Source organism: Lutra lutra, chromosome 11 (genome assembly GCF_902655055.1).
Source record: "Lutra lutra chromosome 11, mLutLut1.2, whole genome shotgun sequence".
Taxonomy (NCBI): Eukaryota; Metazoa; Chordata; class Mammalia; order Carnivora; family Mustelidae; genus Lutra; species Lutra lutra.
In genome coordinates, this window is record NC_062288.1 from 90,923,753 (window position 1) to 90,943,479 (window position 19,727).

Here is a 19,727-nt window from a genome sequence, read left to right on the forward strand (position 1 = left end):
TACCTAATCAAATCTGCCTTTGAATCCTCTAGTGAATTTTTCATTTAAATTACTGTACTTCTCAGATCCAGAATTTCTTTTTGCTTTCCTACTTCTTTTATTGACATTTCACTTTTGTTCATACTTTTTTTTTTCTCACTTTCTCCACATCTTTTAGTTCCTTAGGAATCTTTAAAAGAGTTGTTTTAAAAGCCTTTGTCTACTATATCTGCTACTGGGTTTTTTTCAGGGACAGTTTCTGTTGATCATTCTTTTCTTTTGAATGAGCCATACTTTTACGTTTCTTTTATATGCGTAACAGTGATTTATTATTCAACACTGGCCCTTTGAGTCTAGTAACACAGTACCTCTAGAAATCAGATTCTCTCTCTTCCTGTTAGCTTTTTTTGTTATTTGTTTACTTTTTTGCAGGCTGTCTCCATATAAAAGGTCAGTCCTAGATATAAATTTGAAGTCTTCTCAAGGTCTTTTCTGAGCCTTTCTCTGGCCATGCACAAACCCTACATATTTCCCCATATGCACAGTTGTTTTTTAATCTCCTAGTCTTTAATATCTAGCAACCAAAAGGAGAAAAAGGAAAAACTGAAAGGGGAAAAGAGGGTAAGGACACTAGTCTTTTAAATCCCCAGGGTATCATTTCAGCCAGAAGGGGAAGGGCCCAAACAGTGGTTGCCTGCTCTTTGTCTGCACCTCTGTGATCAGAAACAGTAATCAGCAATTACAGCAAAGATCCTCAATACATGAAAGACAGGGCTGTTTTTGCCCACCCTGGCTCCTGCTAGCTACATGCAAGCCACTCCAGGAGCATGTGCACAGCTGCCTGACCCGTGGTTGGGGGTAGAGGACAGATAGCCGCTTTGGCCTAAGAGCTGAAACTGACCAAAATTAACCCAAGTCTTTCCATGGAATTTACAAGCCTTCAACAGATTTCAGAATTCCAAAATAGCTGTATCACTCAGATTCTGCTGGTGCAACTGCTGTCCAGGTGGAGAGACAGATTCCTGGTGCTACCTACTCCACCATCTTCCCCAAACTTAAGGCTTAAAGGTGAGAGGAAACAGAAACAATGGAAACAAAAGGATGAAAGCAAGACATTACAAAAGAAGAACTGCAGTGTCTCTATCTCAGTTCAGGTTCTCAGCCACCACCATTAAGGAGCACTAAGTAATAATTTTCAATTCAGGTGAGGTTAGTCTTTCTAATGTCAATGGCAATATATGAAAATATTGCACTCAGAATAAACCTTGATAATGTTTCTGGATTACAACTAATTAGAACAATTTATATCATCTAGTCCACTATGCTAACTGAGGTTTCATAACTACTGATTCATAACATTTGATGGTTTACACAGGAAAGTTCTACCAAAGATACTTAAAAATTTCTAGATCAGTATCATCAAACCAAAGACAGCTGCTAAAAAAACAGGATTGGGCAAGGTATCAGTAAGCTTATGCTCCACTCAGTTTTAATACATTCTTCGATTTAAATTAACTACTCAAGGAATAATAAATGAAAAGCTTTAAGAATAAAGATACAGGGACGCCTGGGTGGCTCAGTTGGTTAAGCAGCTGCCTTCGGCTCAGGTCATGCTCCCAGCATCCTGGGATCGAGTCCCACATCGGGCTCCTTGATCATCAGGGAGCCTGCTTCTCCCTCTGCCTCTGCCTGCCATTCTGTCTGTGCTCGCTCTCTCTCCCTCTCTCTCTGACAAATAAATAAATAAAATCTTAAAAAAAAAAAAAAAGAATAAAGATACAACTAGAAATTGTTTTTATTTCCTACGTGGGTTGTAAAAAGTCAATTATAGTTAAACCTGCCATTGTAAATGCAACTTTATCAGTTTTGCAAAAGAAAATACAGATGGGAGAACCCCTGCAAATGCATGTATAATCTCAACAGGAAAAATATATATTTACAAATTCTAATTCCAATAAATGTGAACTCCTTGGACCTCTAATGGCTGGACAGGTAACACTTGCCCCAGGTTACCACTAACAGGTCAGACTAACAACTTCCCTAGTACTGGATGTCGACTTCCTTCTTTATCAAGCTCTGTATCTGCTTAAACTATTGTTGTATTAAATATTTGTTGTTTTACATTCAATATCCACCACGAACCCACTGTTACACCACAAAGGTTAAGAAAGGAAAATAAACTTTAATAAATACCACATTTAATAAGGAACAAAGACACCTACTCTATGAAATGGACTAGTTTCTGGTAAAGAACTACCAAGTCCTCATGATATCTGATGAAAGAAGTTTGGGTAGACTAAGATAAACTGCACAGGGCTTTTTTATTTAAAAATAAGCAAACAAAAAATCTACAGGTTTTCTTTTTCTTTTCTTTTTTAGGTCAGCACAAAGTTTATTAGCCACTTCTGTTTAGAAATGCCTCCTTCTGAACAAGTCTGGTCCTCTAACATAACCAAGAAACATCAAAATGCACAGGGGCCCCACTTTCATTTGCATCTCAAGTTACACTAGAAGCGTATCACAGAGCAACAGTAGTTGTCTCCTGGGGTTCCTTGGGAATGGCTCTAGAACAGGCTCCAGCTTCCGTTCTGGTCCCAGGATTGGCTCTGGCACTCTTTGCGCCACCATGCCTAGTATGGGCTCCAGCTCCAGTGCTGCCCCAGATCCAGTACTGCCTCCAGCAGTAGCTCTAACTCCAGGCCTAGCTCTGGCCCTTAAGCCATCCTGGGCTCCAGCTCTAATGAATCCAATTCTGGCTCCTGCTAAAGCTCCAGCAGCTGCTGCAGTTCATCCACCTGTCTACAGCTAGCCCAAGGAGCCTATGTTTCAGGTATTTCCTCTGTTCCTCAAGATTAACTTTCTCCTGGTGATGGTACCCAAAAGCCTCACTCCAGGAAATTTAGGGGTAGAGGAAGTACAGCATATTCTCAGGTATGTTCTCCCTCAGTAAGCATTTGATAGTGCTGGATGAGTTCAGTCAGCAGGAGTGACTGCAGTACCTCCCTGCTCTTGGGAGGCACAGAGTAGATCACCTAATCACTATCCTGATGGTCCACCCTGGAGCAGGTAATGTCCCCTTCCAATGATTCACTGAAATGTAGTAGAAAGGCTCCAGAAATGGATCTTCTTCAGCAGCTGGTACTCCTGACTCCAGCTCACAAAGCCCATGATATGGCCATCATTCCACAGATTCCTCAGGTGGTCATATACCAGGCCCAGATTTTTGTGCAACCATGTCCAGAATGGTAGCTTGCATAAAGGGGGTGGGGGGGGAGGCTCGCCTGCTTAGTGAAGTCAGCCCAGGACAACAATGTACCCTTAATCCTAGAGTTCTGCCCAAACAGCTTGTACCTCAGCATGCTCAGCTGCTCCAGGTCAAGGTCTCAGCCAACACAGGACAAGAACTGCCAACTAAGAGCAGGGCCCAGCAAGCTCCAGGAGGGCTTTGGGCGGGGGGCTAGAAAAGAACTACTGATTCTGAGGGCTTATGCTGAGCAGACTGAACCAGAGAACCAATGCCAAAGCAATTGAGTGGCTTCATGTTAAAAATAATCACACAAAGGCTATCTGTTTTCAGCTCCTGCTTCAGACCCTGGCAGATGTATCCAACCATGACGCTGATAATGTGCAATTCCTCTGAAGCCCCTAATGCTGCCCTTTCAGGAACCAACCAGAGTCAAGTAGCCAAAATTACGCATTAAACCCTGGCTCTGCCCCTTCTCATGGGTCAAAGTTTTCTTGTTTGAAGTCAGAATGTTGAACTTCTAGAGACCCTGTAACTGAGGAGGGAGGATTGGAGGATTCCTGTCCATGGTGACTTCTGTAGTCAGGGACCAACTGCCTTCCTGGAATCTCGCCAGCAGCCCTGTAGGACAGTAGACTTCCTCCCGCTCTTGAAGATGAAAGGCTGGTGGAAAGTTTGGGGGATGCAAGGTTGGGTTTCTACCACAACAGCTTTGTGAGCAGACACTTAAAGCAACTCTGTGAATAGGACCTTCCACAGGTTCACCTCTTTGGTTAGAGTCATCCTGATAGCTAACCAGGTAACTCAGACCCTTCAGCTCCGCCAGCAGCTGATACAGATGAAAAACAACAACTTTCCTTCAGCCATGAACACTTCTGCAACTGTTGCATCTGTGGTCTAGGTGGGCTCCAATGCAGGCATTTCACTGCTGGACTTAACCATGCCTCCACCTCTGGCAGAAGCTTGATTAGGATAGGTAATTGACTTAGCAGTATTAGCAGTAGCTTTAAAGGTATCCAGCACCTCCTTTTTCCTTTTCATCCAATTCACGTGGTTTCCTCCAGAAGCTGTTAATGTCTGATCTGATGGGGGTCTTAAGATGACATTCTCACTGGGGCTGGGTCTTCTACTTCCAGTAGAAGACCTCCTTGTGGTCTTTCAGTTGGCTGATGGATTTCACCAGCTTCTCCGTTTTAGCCCTTAATTCCAGGTTGATGGATTTCACCAGCTTCTCCAATTAAGCCCTTAATTCCAGGTTCCAGGATTCAGTCTCCTGCTGCTGGCTCTCCACAGGTTCTTTGAGGTCTGCCTCTCCTTGCTCCGATTGAGCCCTCTGAGCCTGAATCAGAATTAAATAGATTAAACATCATCTCAGCCAACTGGGTAGGGCCCTGCGGAAAGGCCTGACTGTCCCAACAGAATTTTCACAAGTTCTGCTGTGGCAACAAGCACTCAGGGTCCCGGCTGCAGCAGGCACACTCAGAGTACATTTGGTCCAAGAACTGAAGGAATGGCATGTTAGCCTTGGAATCATCGTTGCCCAGTAATAATGCTGAGAGAAAGAGAAATCAGTACACCTAAAGTCTTTAAATACCACACAACTGACTGAAAAGTACTGGACTCAAGTGGGACTAAGCAGTTCTGAAAGGTAGGTGGGTCTCATAACACAAGATATTTCCAGTAGGCAACGCTGTGTGTATAAATGTCTGTAAACAAAAATTTGTAAACATGTAATATCTTCATATACAGAGTCTTGCTGAGTTTGTTTTTTTTTTAAGTTCTAGTCCTAAATAGTTCTGAAATCTATGGTGAGATTATAGATTTCTCAGGAGTAACTATTTTTCAACTAACCCTAAAATTGGAATCCAGTGCTATGGGACATAATATATAAATATGTACATTTATTTTTTTGAAATAGAAAAATATCAATGCATATCCAGAATCTGTCTCTCGAGATGCTGATTTATTTAGTCTAAATTGCAACATCTGGTATCTGATCATTACTACACCAGTGCAAGTGAAGAGGAGTACTGTTATCGGATTGTAGAGTAGAAGGAATTATTAATATCAAATTCAAAAGGTTTGACAAAGAAACCATGCGCTACAGCTATCTGCAAGCAGGCAGTGTAACGCAGCTACACCTCTGTTTGGATCCTGACATGCTAGTTTCTAAGTCGCCCGAAAGACTGTGCTCAAATGTGACTTCCTTTCTACTTCTTCGTAGCGATGCCACCAAATTCCTGAAAACAGTCTCTTGGCGGCTTTCTAAAATTTGCAACAAAAGACAAGTTGTTACATAGGAGAAGAATCAAAGAAAATACCATTTTCCAGACTGGGAGTGGGACAGAAAAAATACTGAGAAGGTCTAGTTCTCCTGTTCATCACATTGAAAAGACAAAGTCTCCATGATTGTGCTAATTAAAGTTGCATTTCAGAAATAAGGTATAATTTATGTCAAGTCATAGACATTTCCAAATTTCACTGTCATGTTACTGTATATACAAATACACATGCACACTGCTCCTATATTAAATACTCCATATTCATTTAGAAGAGTTCATTTTAATTATTTGTGCTCGCCTGTCTTCAACAACTGAGATCAACATTTGCTACTGCAAAGGACAAATTTAAATTACAGACAGGTAGCTTGCCTTTACATAGTTTATTTGATACAGGCTTCAAATATACATTAACATTTCAAGTATTACTTTACTACTAAAATATGGCCACCTCTTACATAATGTGGCACAATGAGTTGCTAGCATGGTAAGGAAAAATGCATCAATCATCTGGGCTGATTATAGTTTGGCAAATATGATTTTAATTGAAACTTTCTCAATAACACCAGGATGTACTGAACATGAGTGAAAATAAATGTTTTGATTACTGGTAATAAAAAAATCCAATTATTCTTAATATTAAAGTTGAAAGATAAACAACCACCATCCTAAACATGTAGGCTGTGGCCAGCTTTCAAAAGCAGCAAGTAAAACTGTCTCCATCTCTTCTTTTTCATTTTGCACTTCAGTAATAAAGGTTGATCTTTTAAAAGATACTATATACTTAAGTAGAATTTAAACACATAATTGCTCACTTAACTATCCATCCCCCACACTCATTATGCCCCACCCTCTGGAAAAAAAAGTACCAGAGCTCTCTAACTTTTTTGAAAATATTCTACGTAGGTGGAACAAGACACCAGAACTCGCTTACTAGTTTTCCAGTATGTATGTGCACATGTGCAGTAACTTTATATTTCCAAATACAGAATGGGAATAAAATTTCTTAAAAGAAATAAGAAAAAAAGACTCTGAGAACAACGGTCAGAAAAATTTCATAGCTCACTAATTTTAATATATACACCCAATTTTAGTAAATCTTACTAATTCATCTACTTAGTTTACTAATAAGTAGCCCTGAGTTTCATGCAAAAACAAAAAAAAAGTATGAAACTGCAAATCATTTATCTATTATAAAAGGGGAAATGCCTTTCTGGGGATCCATTTAAAAAAAAAAAAAAAAAAGTAGGCCACCTCTCATGGCTCCTGTGTATGGTTTGAAAATCACTGCTAAAATCACCTCTATCTCTAAGTACCAGCACACGCTGGTGTAATTTATAATTATTATTAGGTCATGAGTCCTCTCTCCAGAAAAATGTACACACACACACACACACACACACACACACACACACACACACAAAATCTGATAAAATTTCAGAGAGTTCACAGATGTGCTAAAGCCTATTTGTGATTTAACAAGCCCTACCAAGACTATTTTCAACAAGTCTCTGGACCATACTTTTTCTAAATCATACCAGACTACATGATGTCAGGGTAGGAGAACAAGATTAATGCGGTGACCACTCCCATTCCGCTGAATAAATAAGGCACTCTGACTATGCTTGCAGTCTATCAAAGCTTATACTTGATTTTCAATAAAGATACAGCCATGTTTTTAAAAAGACATGCATTTTCTTTCAATGTGATTAAAAACTAACAAATTCCTATAGTCATGTTCCTTTCTTTAGCTTTTCCTCTACTGCCACCAAACTGAGGTTTAGGAAAGCTTTTGCTTAAAATACCATTAATTCCTTGGATGTATAGTATATCTGATTTATCCTGAAGATAATAAGCCTTTCAGACCTGAGTTCTTCAAGGTCAAACTACATATTAGTTGTGACATAGTCTTCATTAAGTCAGTCAGTTTGATTCATGTTAAAGTTTTGATTCAGACTAAAATCTCTTAAGAATTTTACCTCTTCTAGACTGAGCTATGGCAGAGTGGGAGAATGAGCCTGGGCGTAAAAGTGACAGCAACTTTGGTCAGAATCTGGTCTATCGCTTATTTGTGTAGGGTACTGGTGAATTATTTAAACTGAGACTTGCCAGTTTCAGTTTTCCTTGCCAGTAGTAAGGTAACAATGATATCTACCACGCAGGACAACTGAAACTGAAGGCACCCAAAAGACACCAACACCTCTTCACACCTAAGTCTGAAGACGAACATCCCTAATCTTTCAATTGTGGCTTCCCTAAGCCACAATATCAAGTCATAACCACTTACCTTGAGGGATCTATAGACCCAATAATTTGCTCCCCAAATTCTTACATAGGCCTACTCACTGTCCCTGGGCTCATTAGCCCATCTAGCTGCTACTCCCTTCACAGTTCTCAACTGGGACACAAATAGTGTCTCAACCGAAATTAAGGTATTTCAAATCCCCAAACTTACAACAGTCCCAAAGCATCACTACTGCATGGCTTCCTTATTTCCCATTCTGTCATTTGTATTCATCATTTCAAAGTAACTGATTAATATAGAAAAGTAGCACATCTGTACTCCATCTGACTGATGGAATATAACTCTGGAATGCATCATAATGAAGGGTAGTGAGAACAAATGACATATACCCTTTCATAATTTATTGTTCATTTAAGCGAAACAGGAGTAAGACACACTACAGGAACCTCACTTACATATGGTTCAGTGAGGATTCAGTAGCTATGATACTCTGAATATTTGTACTCTGGCTTAATCAGAAATAAGAGGAAACTACATTTTAGGTTTAGTGTCAATTCATAAGGTTCCACATTTTGTTTTCCTGCGATTCTTGCAAAACTGCTATTCACTACATGTGAATGACAAGAAGAGACAGAAAGAAACCACTCTTTTTCTTTCTTCCCTAGAAAGCTTAATTCTCAACTTACCTTGACTAAGAAAAACTTATCTGCTGGGTAGGACCATGGAAAGGGTCATGTTTATTTATTTTTTATTTTTTATTTTTTGGAAAGGGTCATATTGTTCACCTTTCTAACTTGACAAGTCTTCCCTATGGGAAGAAGGAAAATTATCTACAGATTCATCCCTACCACTATATCCTGTACAGTGACAATGTGGAAATGGAGAACAAAGCAGACCTTCAGTAGTAATGACAATCAGTTGAATTTAATCTTGTGCAGGGGTTGGCATGTTAAGAAAACAAGCTACGGGAGCTTGCCAAAACAAGAACTCTCTGTACCTTGGGCCATCAACTGTCCTTAAATTTGGGGGACCTGAATTAAACCAACAAAAAAACAACCCTTCTTCTTCCCCAAGGAAACCTTCCTATATTGTGTACTTATGCAAAGCACAGCTAACCACGTTAAAATTTATTCTGATCCTAGGTGAGGTTCAGTAACACTGGCTTTGGGCAGTTATTGAATGAGTACATTGTTTTAATTTAAATCTCCCTTTCTCTTCCTTTTACTCTGTGGCATCCAGGACATTCCCCTCTTGCTACTGAAACAGTTATGTGTTCTGACTATACTTTATATGAAGCCAAAGGCAATAATATATTAGTAAATCTAATAATAACTGATCACCAAAAAATAAGTTAAAGAAAAACTAAATACTTGTTATAAACACCAAAAGGACATTTGGTAGGTGTCAATTTTCACTTTCAATTTAAAGAAAAAAACATATTAACAATAACAAGGTATTCTCAATACTGTGATTAAAAATACTTCTCTCAAATAAATGGTTAAAATCACATTTACAAGCGAATAAAACACCAGAGACAGCCTTATGAAATAGGGAGATAACCCTATAAAAAAAATGAGACAAGGATGCCTGATAGCCCCACTTTCTAACACTGGTCTTTAATTTTTAGCCTCGGAATTCTCAAATAGGAAGAGGTGGTGGGAGATGCAATACAATAAAGCAGGGAAAAGACAGCAACAAATTCTTTTCTATGAGATACAGAAGACTTGGAGAGATATATCATGTTAATGGTTCAGAACACTCAGTATTATATTGCAGAACAGAATTTCTTCCAAAATCGATTTATAAATTCAAGTATTTTGAAACACAAATAGACTGGTCAACTAATTGGGGAAAGTTAGTTCTGTATAATGCACATACAACACTTAAATACATGAATAAAACATAACAAACAGATACGAATTCACAATCTATAAGAAGTTCACTCTATTAGTCAAATACAAATTAAAATGAGAGAGTTTTTATGCAATTGGCAAATGTGCAGAAAAAATATTCAATTCAAGGAAATAGATACTCATCATCTTTGACTCAGCAGTTCTACTTCAAAGAGAATCAAAGCTACAACCAAAATGTTTATATGAAAAAAATGTTCATCACAGTGTCATAAATAAGAGCACCAAAATGAAAATAATATACACCAGCAGAAGGTTGTTTTAATAAATTTCAAATGCTCATGTATAATGAAATACCATGCAGCCATAAAAAATTATGTTTTCATGACAAAGGAAAATATTCATAATAATGAGTATTAAGTTTTAAAACATAACAAACCAATGTATTTTGTGTATATATACATTCACAAAAAGGAAAAAGACTACAAAGAAATACACAGTGCAGGAAACACATCAAATCATTTTCAGGGAAAACGTCTTGAGCACTGAGATCACAGACAATATTTACTTTTTTCTGTTTGCTTTTATATATTTTTCAAATTTCTTTAAGTAGAAACATATTACGTTCATATTCAGGAAATAAAGAACATCTCAAAGAGATTATCTAAATTTTAAATTTCTGGTCTGAATTCTCTAGGGGCTATAAACCCAGATTATGGTTTTAATTAGAATGATATTTTTAATGAAACAGTGATGTATATAAATGTTAAAAGCATCGGAAACAAATTTTTACTACAATAACCCCATTCTTATATGAAGCACTATTGAGTTAGCAACCAATGAAGTAAGGAATAGAATATGGTTCATAATAAAATAAACATCCAGGAGTAGAAAGGAGTAAGTACAAAAAGATCAATGGAAAGGGTCAAAGCTTTTCATCCCAAAAGATTTCTGTTGGACTTAGCTTTAATTCTTAGCTTTGATATAAACAAATTTTACACAGTTTACTATATAGTAATTTTATGTTTTGCTCTGTGGCCTCTTTTATATATATTTATATACACATGTATGTACATGTGCATATGTGTATATGTGTGTGCATATATAAATAAATTTGAGTAGCCTTATAAATAATCTTTACCACCAAAGTGAATAAACTTAAGGACTTCAAGAATTTAAATACAAGAATAGGTAGTTGAAGAAACAGACCTGATGACAATGTATGTAGTTATTATAAGCTGTATTTGAAAAATGGCCCTTATATTACTTTAGTGCTAAATGCTGGACTGTTAACAAATAACAACCAGACATTTAGAATATCACTTTAAACAAATTTAACTTTGGAGTAAGTTTTTTAAAAAAGAAAATCAACATACCTAAATTAATTATAACTATATATTTAAATGAATTCATTTTATAAAAATTAAACTTACCAAATTAAAAAAAAATTACAAGATCCTAACACATGAAACTTAAGGAACATTCAGGATAGAGTACAACCCCAAATTACTGTTTTTATTAACCATACTATTTTCTGACAGGCCATAACCAAATATAACCCAAAATGTGAAGATCACCATATCAGAATGAGACTCAATACCTTAGACTATAAATTTATTTAAACATTGACATAATACAGGTCTACACAAAAATAATTTGTTTCTTGAGATGAAAATTCTGAATCCTCCTCATTCAGAGGATTTAAGACTTTAATGATTCCTGCGACTAGAAAACCACAATTATTTGTGTCCCCAACATACAATGCTTCAGATAACTCCCACTTCCCCTTTTACAATATTTTACCCCTCAACTGTATCGGGGGGAACCCTAAGTAGGCAATAAGAGCCCTTCAATAACCAACATCCCTTAAATTCCTTTTTTTTCAAGGAGGGTGTTCCCAGGGTCCAGGGCAGTCTGCAAATCAACGCAAAGGGGTAGCCATCAAGAGGCTCATCTGAAGGATTACCAGGGAGCAGGAGGCAGCAAACATTCAAACCCAGAAAGTGTGACTCAACATTTCCTAGATAATGCAATAATTCTGCACAAATGACAGACACTGTCAAGAATTCTGCCTGAAGTAGATGTAAAATGAGAAGAGAAGATCTACAGACATGAAGGTAAGGTGTCCGATTATACTAATATTGGTACTTACGTATCATACCTCTGCAGTGGTGTCACTTTGTTCTTATTCTTATCAACTGAACCCGTAGATAGTTGAAGAAAATTGGGGTTTAACTTATATAATTCTTGAAGTAGTTTCTGTTCATATTCTTGGTGCTTACCCGCCTAATGGAAGAAGAAATTAAAACTGCAGTGGGGTTCACAAAAGGGCTGGTATAAAGTAATGACTTACTTTCTGAATTATTAAAGATATCCTAAATAAAACATGTAAGGGTCTTTCATGGCATTAGAGAACCCTGTGAGGATGTCACAGAATTGCCAGACCAATGAAAGTTCTTCCAACAAAACTACAAAATATATATGCCACTCATTAAGGATTTCATCAACCATTTATTGTACAGAAAGCATAATTACAGACAACTTTTTTGCCAGCTCAAAAAACTAGAGGTCTCGGGCACCTGGGTGTCTCAGTCTGTTAAGCATCTGCCTTTGGTTCAGGTCATGATCCCAGGGTCCTGGGACTGAGTCCCACATGGGGCTCCCTGCTTGGCAGGAAGCCTGCTTCTCCCTCCCCCACTCCCCCTGCTGTGCTCTCTCTCTTTCTCTGTCAACTAAATAAATCCAGGAAGGAAGGAAGGAAAGAGGAAAGGGAAAAACAAAGAAGGAAAATAACAACTAGAGGCCTTTTTCAACTTATTCCTCCATCTTTCATTTAAGAATGAAGTCTTCTGGGGCGCCTGGGTGGCTCAGTGGGTTAAAGCCTCTGCCTTCGGCTCAGGTCATGATCCCAGGGTCCTGGGATTGAGCCCCGCATCGGGCTCTCTGCTCAGCGGGAAGCCTGCTTCTCCCTCTCTCTCTCTCTGCCTGCCTCTCTGCCTACTTGTGATTTCTGTCTGTCAAATAAATAAATAAAATCTTTAAAAAAAAAAAAAAAGAATGAAGTCTTCTAACAGGGCCATTACAGAATTTTCTGAAGATCACCAAAAATATTTAATTTCTCTTTTTAAAAGAGATGAACAGGGCACCTAGATGGTGGCTCAGTTGTTAAGCATCTGCCTTCGGTTCAGGTCATGATCCCAGAATCCTCGGATCGAGCCCCACATCAGGCTCCCTGCTCAGCAGGAAGCCTGCTTCTCTTCTCCCTCTCCCACTCCCCCTGCTTGTGTTCCTTCTCTTGCTTGCGCTCTCTCTCTCTCTCTCTCTTGCTTTCTGTCAAATAAATAATCTTTTAAATAAATAAATAAGACAAACATGTTGTAAATTGTACACAGATGAAGAGTACTAGTAACATTTTTCATTATCTTGACACAAGTAAAAATTCCATTACTTTGTTTTTATATAAAAATTAATGTTATTTTAAACTCCAAAACCGGAGCTGGCAGTTTACAGCCAGCCCCTTTGTTTCTCTTGTGTGTGTGTTTTTTAAGATTTTATTTATTTGAGAGAGAGAGAGAGAGAGAGCACAGATGCACAATTATGGGGAGCAGCAGGCAGAGGGAGAGGGAGAAGCAGACTTCCCACTGAGCAGGGACCCCAAAGCAGGACTCAATCCCAGGACCCTGGGATCATGATCTGTGCCAAAGGCAGACACCAAACCAAGCCACCCAGGCGCCCCCAGCCCCTTTGTTTTTATAAATAAAGTTTTATTGGAACAGTCATGCTCATTCATTTACTTGTTGTCTATGGCTGGTCTCTGCTTCAACAGAAGAATTGAGTATTTACTACAAAGACCATATTGGCCCAGAAAGCCTAAAATATTTACTAACTGGCTCTTTACAGAAAGTTTACAGATCACTGCTCTACACACTGAGAGAAATCTGTATTTACTATAGTCGGTTGCTGTATATCAGAAGACAACGTCACAAACATTATCGGGGAAATTAGGCAAAGACTGCCTCTGGAAATTAGTCTAACACAAAAATAAGTTACAATGAGGGGCGCCTGGGTGGCTCAGTTGGTTAAGCATCGGCTCAGGTCCTGATCCCAGGGTCCTGGGATTGAGCCCCTTACTGGACTCCCTGCTCACTGGGGAGTCTGCTTCTCCCTCCGCCCCTCCTCCCCCTGCTCGTGCTTGTGCTCTCTCTCCCTCTCTCTCAAAAATAAATAAATAAAATCTTAAATAAATTACAGTGAAATTACTTTGAATAACTTTTACTATTTGCATGTAAATCATGACTGAAACAACATTTTTACTTACCTTCAGGATTGTTTAATTATTTTAGAAGTGTGGTCTAACTAGATGTTACAGGAAAACCAAACCCAGAATGGACAGATCAAAAAAAAACACAAGACAGTAAAAACAAGCAAGGCCAACATCACCTAATCAAGTAGAACTGTGTTATATACACTGCGCAATGCACTGTGCCCTGTTCCAAGGGGGCTCCTGCCTGTTTCAAATGGATCTATAAATATTTCATATGGTACCAAATTTTTAATTATGCAGTAACAAGGAAAGATCTTCTGATTTTTGCCATAACATAATTTGTTCAAATGTCCTTTCTATATAGAGGAACTGTTTCAATAAAGAAACCTCTTTTCAAATTAATTTTAAACTCACATAAAGAACAGATGAATTCATCACAATATGAATTTTAAATTATTAAGAAAAAAATACAGTAGATGTGGATGTTACATCTTTAAAACATGAAAAGCCTTGAAATTTTTTTCTGCAATCAATACTTCAAGAGACATTATGGCTTTCATTAGCAACTAAGCGCTAAAACTAATACTCAAATGATTTTACAGGGGCAGTCCAGAAAGACAGGTTAAAGCCCATTACAAGTCAGTTCCATGGGACTGTCTGTCCATTTTCATTTACAATTCAGGATTACTCAAAAATGAGATCAACTAGGGCTTAGAAATTCTTTGGCAGAAATTTTCAGTATAACAGTAGCATGAGTAATGCATGTTCTCTACACGTCAAAATTTATTCTGGAATGGTTTGACCTTAGATTCTACCCAGAACGTTTCACCCAAAAAAAGAAAAAAAAAAAAAAAAAAATCAAGAAGCATTTATTAAGTAAGAAGTCATCTGTCCCCATTAAATATCACAGAGACCTTATTTTAACATTGTTTTTAGACCATAAACACGATTGAGAAATTCCAATGAATCAATTATAATGGGATTTAAGTCTGAAATAACTCCAAGTGAAAAAAGGGTAATATTTCATTTTAACAATCTGTTCTTAACAGAGACCCTACCAGGCTCTCTCTAGTTTGACCTGGAGAGCCCAAGGTAGCAATCAATGGCCCTCTACCTTCTAAATGAGAAGTATTACAGCAAAAGTCCACAGCAACAATCTGATGTCCTCATCTATAATAGGGAAGTGCAGCATTGTGCTTTGGTATAATCCTTATTTAATATGCATACGGTCAACAATTTTACTTGTAAAATCATGTTTATAATACTACAAATTGAAAGGAGACCAGAGAATAGAAAATATAAAAAAGAACACAAGATAATAAACCTTCAATCCACCTTCACAGGACACTGACTCATTGTACACTTTCATGAGGAGAATCATTTTATAAAAATGTTAGGTTATCAGCAATATTTGATAGGTTATTATCTTCTAGCATGTTCTATAAAGAGTGGAAATTAGGAAGGAAAAAAATCTCATAATTACAGTAACCCACTTAGCTTCCAATTTGTTGATATTCCCCCTAAAGTAGCATTTACCAAAATGCTTTCCTTGGTGAATTAAGTCCTGATTGTACATTCCCTTCTTGGATATGTATTAGTATATTAAAGACTCTGAGAAGTCCTGCAGGAAAGAAAACTATTTATCTTCATTAATCTAGCATTTTCAAACTTAATGGATTACAGATCCATTTTTAATAGAACAATATTCTGTAGAACTGACATTCCATGGAACACTGTTTGGAAAATGCTACTTTAATAATAATTTTTTTAAAAATCCCTAGTTTTTGCTTTTGCAATTTTAATTTATAAAGAACAATACTTCCTTTTCTGCAAAGTTTATAATTCACATTAATTTACTACCTGCATTTCCTCTTTCGTGAAGCTGGCCGCCTCATCCCCCAATTCATGTAGATACATGCAGTCAGGCTTTGGACACTGCATATTCTTTAAGAAGTAACTGCAGTATTTTGTTGTACCTAGAGATGCCTGCAGAAAGAGGGGGAGGGGAAGGACCCAAAATGTGAATTGGTATTTTCACTTCACCTCAAATGAGGCACAGACATGACAAAGCAAGAAGAGAAGTATGGCTCTGAATACTGGAGAACTCAAGTACTGCTAACAGCATCTATTAAAGATGATGCTCCTTTGGGAGAACTAAAGAAAGCACCTCAGTTAGGTTTTCCAGAACTTGAGTACCCAAATCGTCTTCCCTAGAGAAGATATACAAAACCTATTCCATGTTACAGAAATTAGGCACCTAAGCAAATTCCTTTTTCTAGTTAGGCCATCCTCTCTCCATTCATATAAAGCATGGCTTAGTGCAACCCTTTACTCAAACCTTAACTATCAATGGCCAAATCTTTAAGGATGACAAATTAGAATCATTATCTATTTCTGATAATAATAATAGATCCTATTTTCACAAAATAAGACTATGTGAAAATACAGATTTTTAAAGATTATCACCTAATAATGAATATGTTCATTCCTACCTGGTAAAACAAGACCCTACATAAGCCGGCAGTAAACAAGTTAGCGGTCCTAAGTTAGTACGGATGTTTAAGAAGCAATCTTCAAACAGACTCCCTCCAAATGTAATGAGTAAATGCTAAGGCTCTCCCCTTTTTACTACATTTAATCTCTTCCCCCTTAAAAACAATCAAGAGGCCATATTACCTTAAGTGTTCTGCCATCTACTACCACATTGTTGACACACTGTATGGCTCTGAGAGCATCTTCTGACCGGATATAGGTTACGTAAGCACTGGCACTTGGACCCTAAAGTGAAAATACACTGTTACTAATTTCAAATTCAAGAAAAAAAAACAATTCCTTTGTACCCTGCCTAGGGAATTCTAAAGGTGTTCACTACTATTATCATTAATAATAATGACCATAATCAGGAATAGTAGTAGCTTTGATTAAACCATGTAACAGCTCATCTTAAAACAATCATACTTATCTGATTTTAAGTAGACTAAAATATAATACGGATAAAGTATCATCTCTGGCTTGGTATTTATTTTTCTAAAGTCATTTGACAGGCTCGTCAAGGTTACAACAAACTCTGAAAGTTAGATTTAAAAAAATAAAACTTCAAGACACTGTGTCAAATTATGTTCTCCCAAAAATAAATCCAATTTGCAAGACTTTTCTATCTCCTAATACCAGCATAACAAAGATGCTCTATTAAGTTTTCAATATCTAAAAAATTAGAAATCATCATCTAATTATTACATTGCCTGAGAGTAGACTCAACTCCCCTTCTCCCTCAAACCATCACTTAATCTTTGTTTTACCATTTCTTATTACAATCAATTCACTGTTAAGTCCTGAAGTCAAATAAGCACCAGAAATTCCCCCACCCCACCAGCAGAGGTCACTACACTGCTTAAATCCTTGACCCTCAGGCTTTTCTACTCCCAGAAAGCAGATTTTCCTTCTGAACAGCCCAGGTCAAGCCTAGACCACAGGGAGGAAAGGCAAAAATCCCTATAATTAGTTACCTGTGAGCCTGCATATGATGTGCTATTATTGATGACAACTTTATGTATTTTACCAAACTTCCCAAAATATTCTGGTCGTTTTAAAACCTATAAAAGAAGAAGAAATAAGGTATAATGTGTCCCCATTTTCATCAATGTTATCCTTATAATGGGGACATACACCATCCCTCTTCAGTGAAAGGAAAATAACTTCTAAAGTTTTCTAATAAATGTGACACTTTCTAATTACAATTTGTGTGATTAACCTACAGGAAATCATCAACAGTCTAAAAGCTATTTCTTATTGACCCACTATATGGAAACTAAGACTCACTAAGTTTGGTATTATGGACTATGTTCTAATATCTGCACCAATAATCCATGGGATCTTATCTTCATAGTGTGAAGATACACCAAACAGATCAAATATCTTAACCATATTTTCATTAATAGATAATCCTTATAAAAAAGTAATTCTCAAAACAATGACCAAAATAATCATGTATTAAACAGAGACAGAAACTCAAGAACAGACATAATAGAGTCTTTAGTCATAAATCTATTGTATAAAACATTTGATATATTACATTAAAGCTACAAATTGCAAATATGGTAACAATATTGCTCAACCTTTCCCTTCATGATTTATCACTGTGTGTGTGTGTACTTAGTTTCTTTGTGTTAATTTTACCACTTCTTGATTATCTCCTATTTTTTTCTTCCTTTTTCCTGGTAAATGACATATATGTGGTGATGGATGGAAAAAATATTAGGAAACAAATTTATACATTTCTTTCTCTATTACCTGGTTACTTCTTGGTGGTTATTCCCCCTTGTACCTGTGTCACTTCCTTTACTTTGGGATCACTAGCCCTCAGGTTCCATGGTGTAGTGGTTAGCACATCTGCCTTACTTTGTGATCACTACATGTACTCATTTAACTTCTCTTACAAACTTACTTGACCTTAGCTAATTTGACTCATACATACCTTGATACAAAAACCTCTCCTATAATTTGCTACTTCAAAATTAAACTTTGTACTTTTCCTAGAATTTACCTATAGACCTTTCTGTGTGTCGCTATCCACATGTGTGCAAAGTATTCTTTTCAAAGACTTTAATTTGATAGCATTCTCACATACTTACAACTTAGCTACTATGTTCTGCATTTGACAGAATCAAGGATTTGAACTGTCTGGCTGAGGTACCATCAATTCTTAACAGTTTTCAAATTAATTAACATAATTATTTTACCACATTTTTACTTTAGGTTCTTGTAAGCATAAAGCTGTTATGTTTTCTATAGCCAATTTTAATGGATTATAAGATGAGGTGACTGTATTTGTTTTCAATCTTTTTTCCACCAAATCCCCCAAGACAAATGAGACTGTTAAGTGGCAAAAGCAATGACCCCCAGGTTGTACACAGCAAAGTCTCAGGGCTGATGAGCAGGGAAGAGTTTCTGTTCAAAAGCTTCCTGGCTGGTAGAGTTTAGAACTGCACTCAATATTCCAAGTGGATGCACACCAACTCAGCACAGGGCTTCAGAGCCAAAATACCTGCTTCAAGAGTTAAGGCTGGTCATATGCTGTGCTGCATCAGCATCTCAAATCACCTGTGAGTTTATGGTAGTAGCACTCAAAGAAGGCAGCATTCAAGGGAGCGTTTTTAAAAATCTGTGGGAGCTTTTATTGGGGGAGGTTGTCAAAGTGACTGGGAGGCGATACTTATGTTCAGTGGATGGGAGCCAGGAATGGCTTACAATGCTCTGGCTCGCCCTGCACAATAAAGAATTGTCCTGCACAACTTTTGAATGTCCTACAAGACATTCATATAGCTGAAAAGCCTATTTATAATTGTGTGAACCTAGAAACAAATTCCACATTATATATAAACTCAAAAGTAGTTTCCTACAGTTCCGACATATGTTGTATTTATAGGAAAGCAAATAATATATAATTAAGGGAAGACTACAGGTGCTTTGTTCCGAATTATACCAAGAGTTATTCCAGAAAAATCACATCACTGACTCTTCATACTATCTGGATTGCCAATATATATACCTATAACAATCTGCCTTTGTAGGTATCACATTCACAATGATTCTGCACACAGATGCAAGCATCTTACTACTTTATTGTGTATTTAAAAACAGTACTTCCCAAACGTGAATATGCATACAAATCATTTGAGGATCTAGTTAAATTGCATATTCAGATCTAGCAGCTCTGAAGCAGGGCCTGAGTTTACAAAATAAGTTCCCAGGGGATACTAATCTACCAGCTCAGAAACCACACCTTGAGTAGCAAGGTAGAGTACTAGAGTACCGATACCCAAATTCTACATGTAGAAATAGTCTTTTTAGAAATTATTTCCTTTTT

At 37.3% G+C, this 19,727-nt stretch overlaps 1 protein-coding gene and 1 pseudogene across 6 annotated transcripts in view; both read right to left on the reverse strand.

Moving 5' to 3' along the window:
* Positions 1–19,727, reverse strand: part of CNOT4 (CCR4-NOT transcription complex subunit 4) — a 139,142-nt gene that overhangs the window by 45,561 nt on the left and 73,854 nt on the right. For 3 of the 6 annotated variants that reach the window (XM_047694158.1, XM_047694160.1, XM_047694162.1), the window contains exons 4-7: positions 17,368–17,454; positions 16,538–16,639; positions 15,722–15,847; positions 11,750–11,883 (exon numbers count right to left, since the gene is read on the reverse strand). In XM_047694158.1, the coding sequence (XP_047550114.1) occupies positions 11,750–11,883; positions 15,722–15,847; positions 16,538–16,639; positions 17,368–17,454 (449 nt within the window). The remainder of the gene's footprint in view (positions 1–11,749; positions 11,884–15,721; positions 15,848–16,537; positions 16,640–17,367; positions 17,455–19,727) is intronic. The other 3 variants (XM_047694159.1, XM_047694161.1, XM_047694163.1) reach the window with 1 other exon arrangement.
* Positions 1,751–7,732, reverse strand: LOC125081273 (signal transducer and activator of transcription 2-like; annotated as a pseudogene).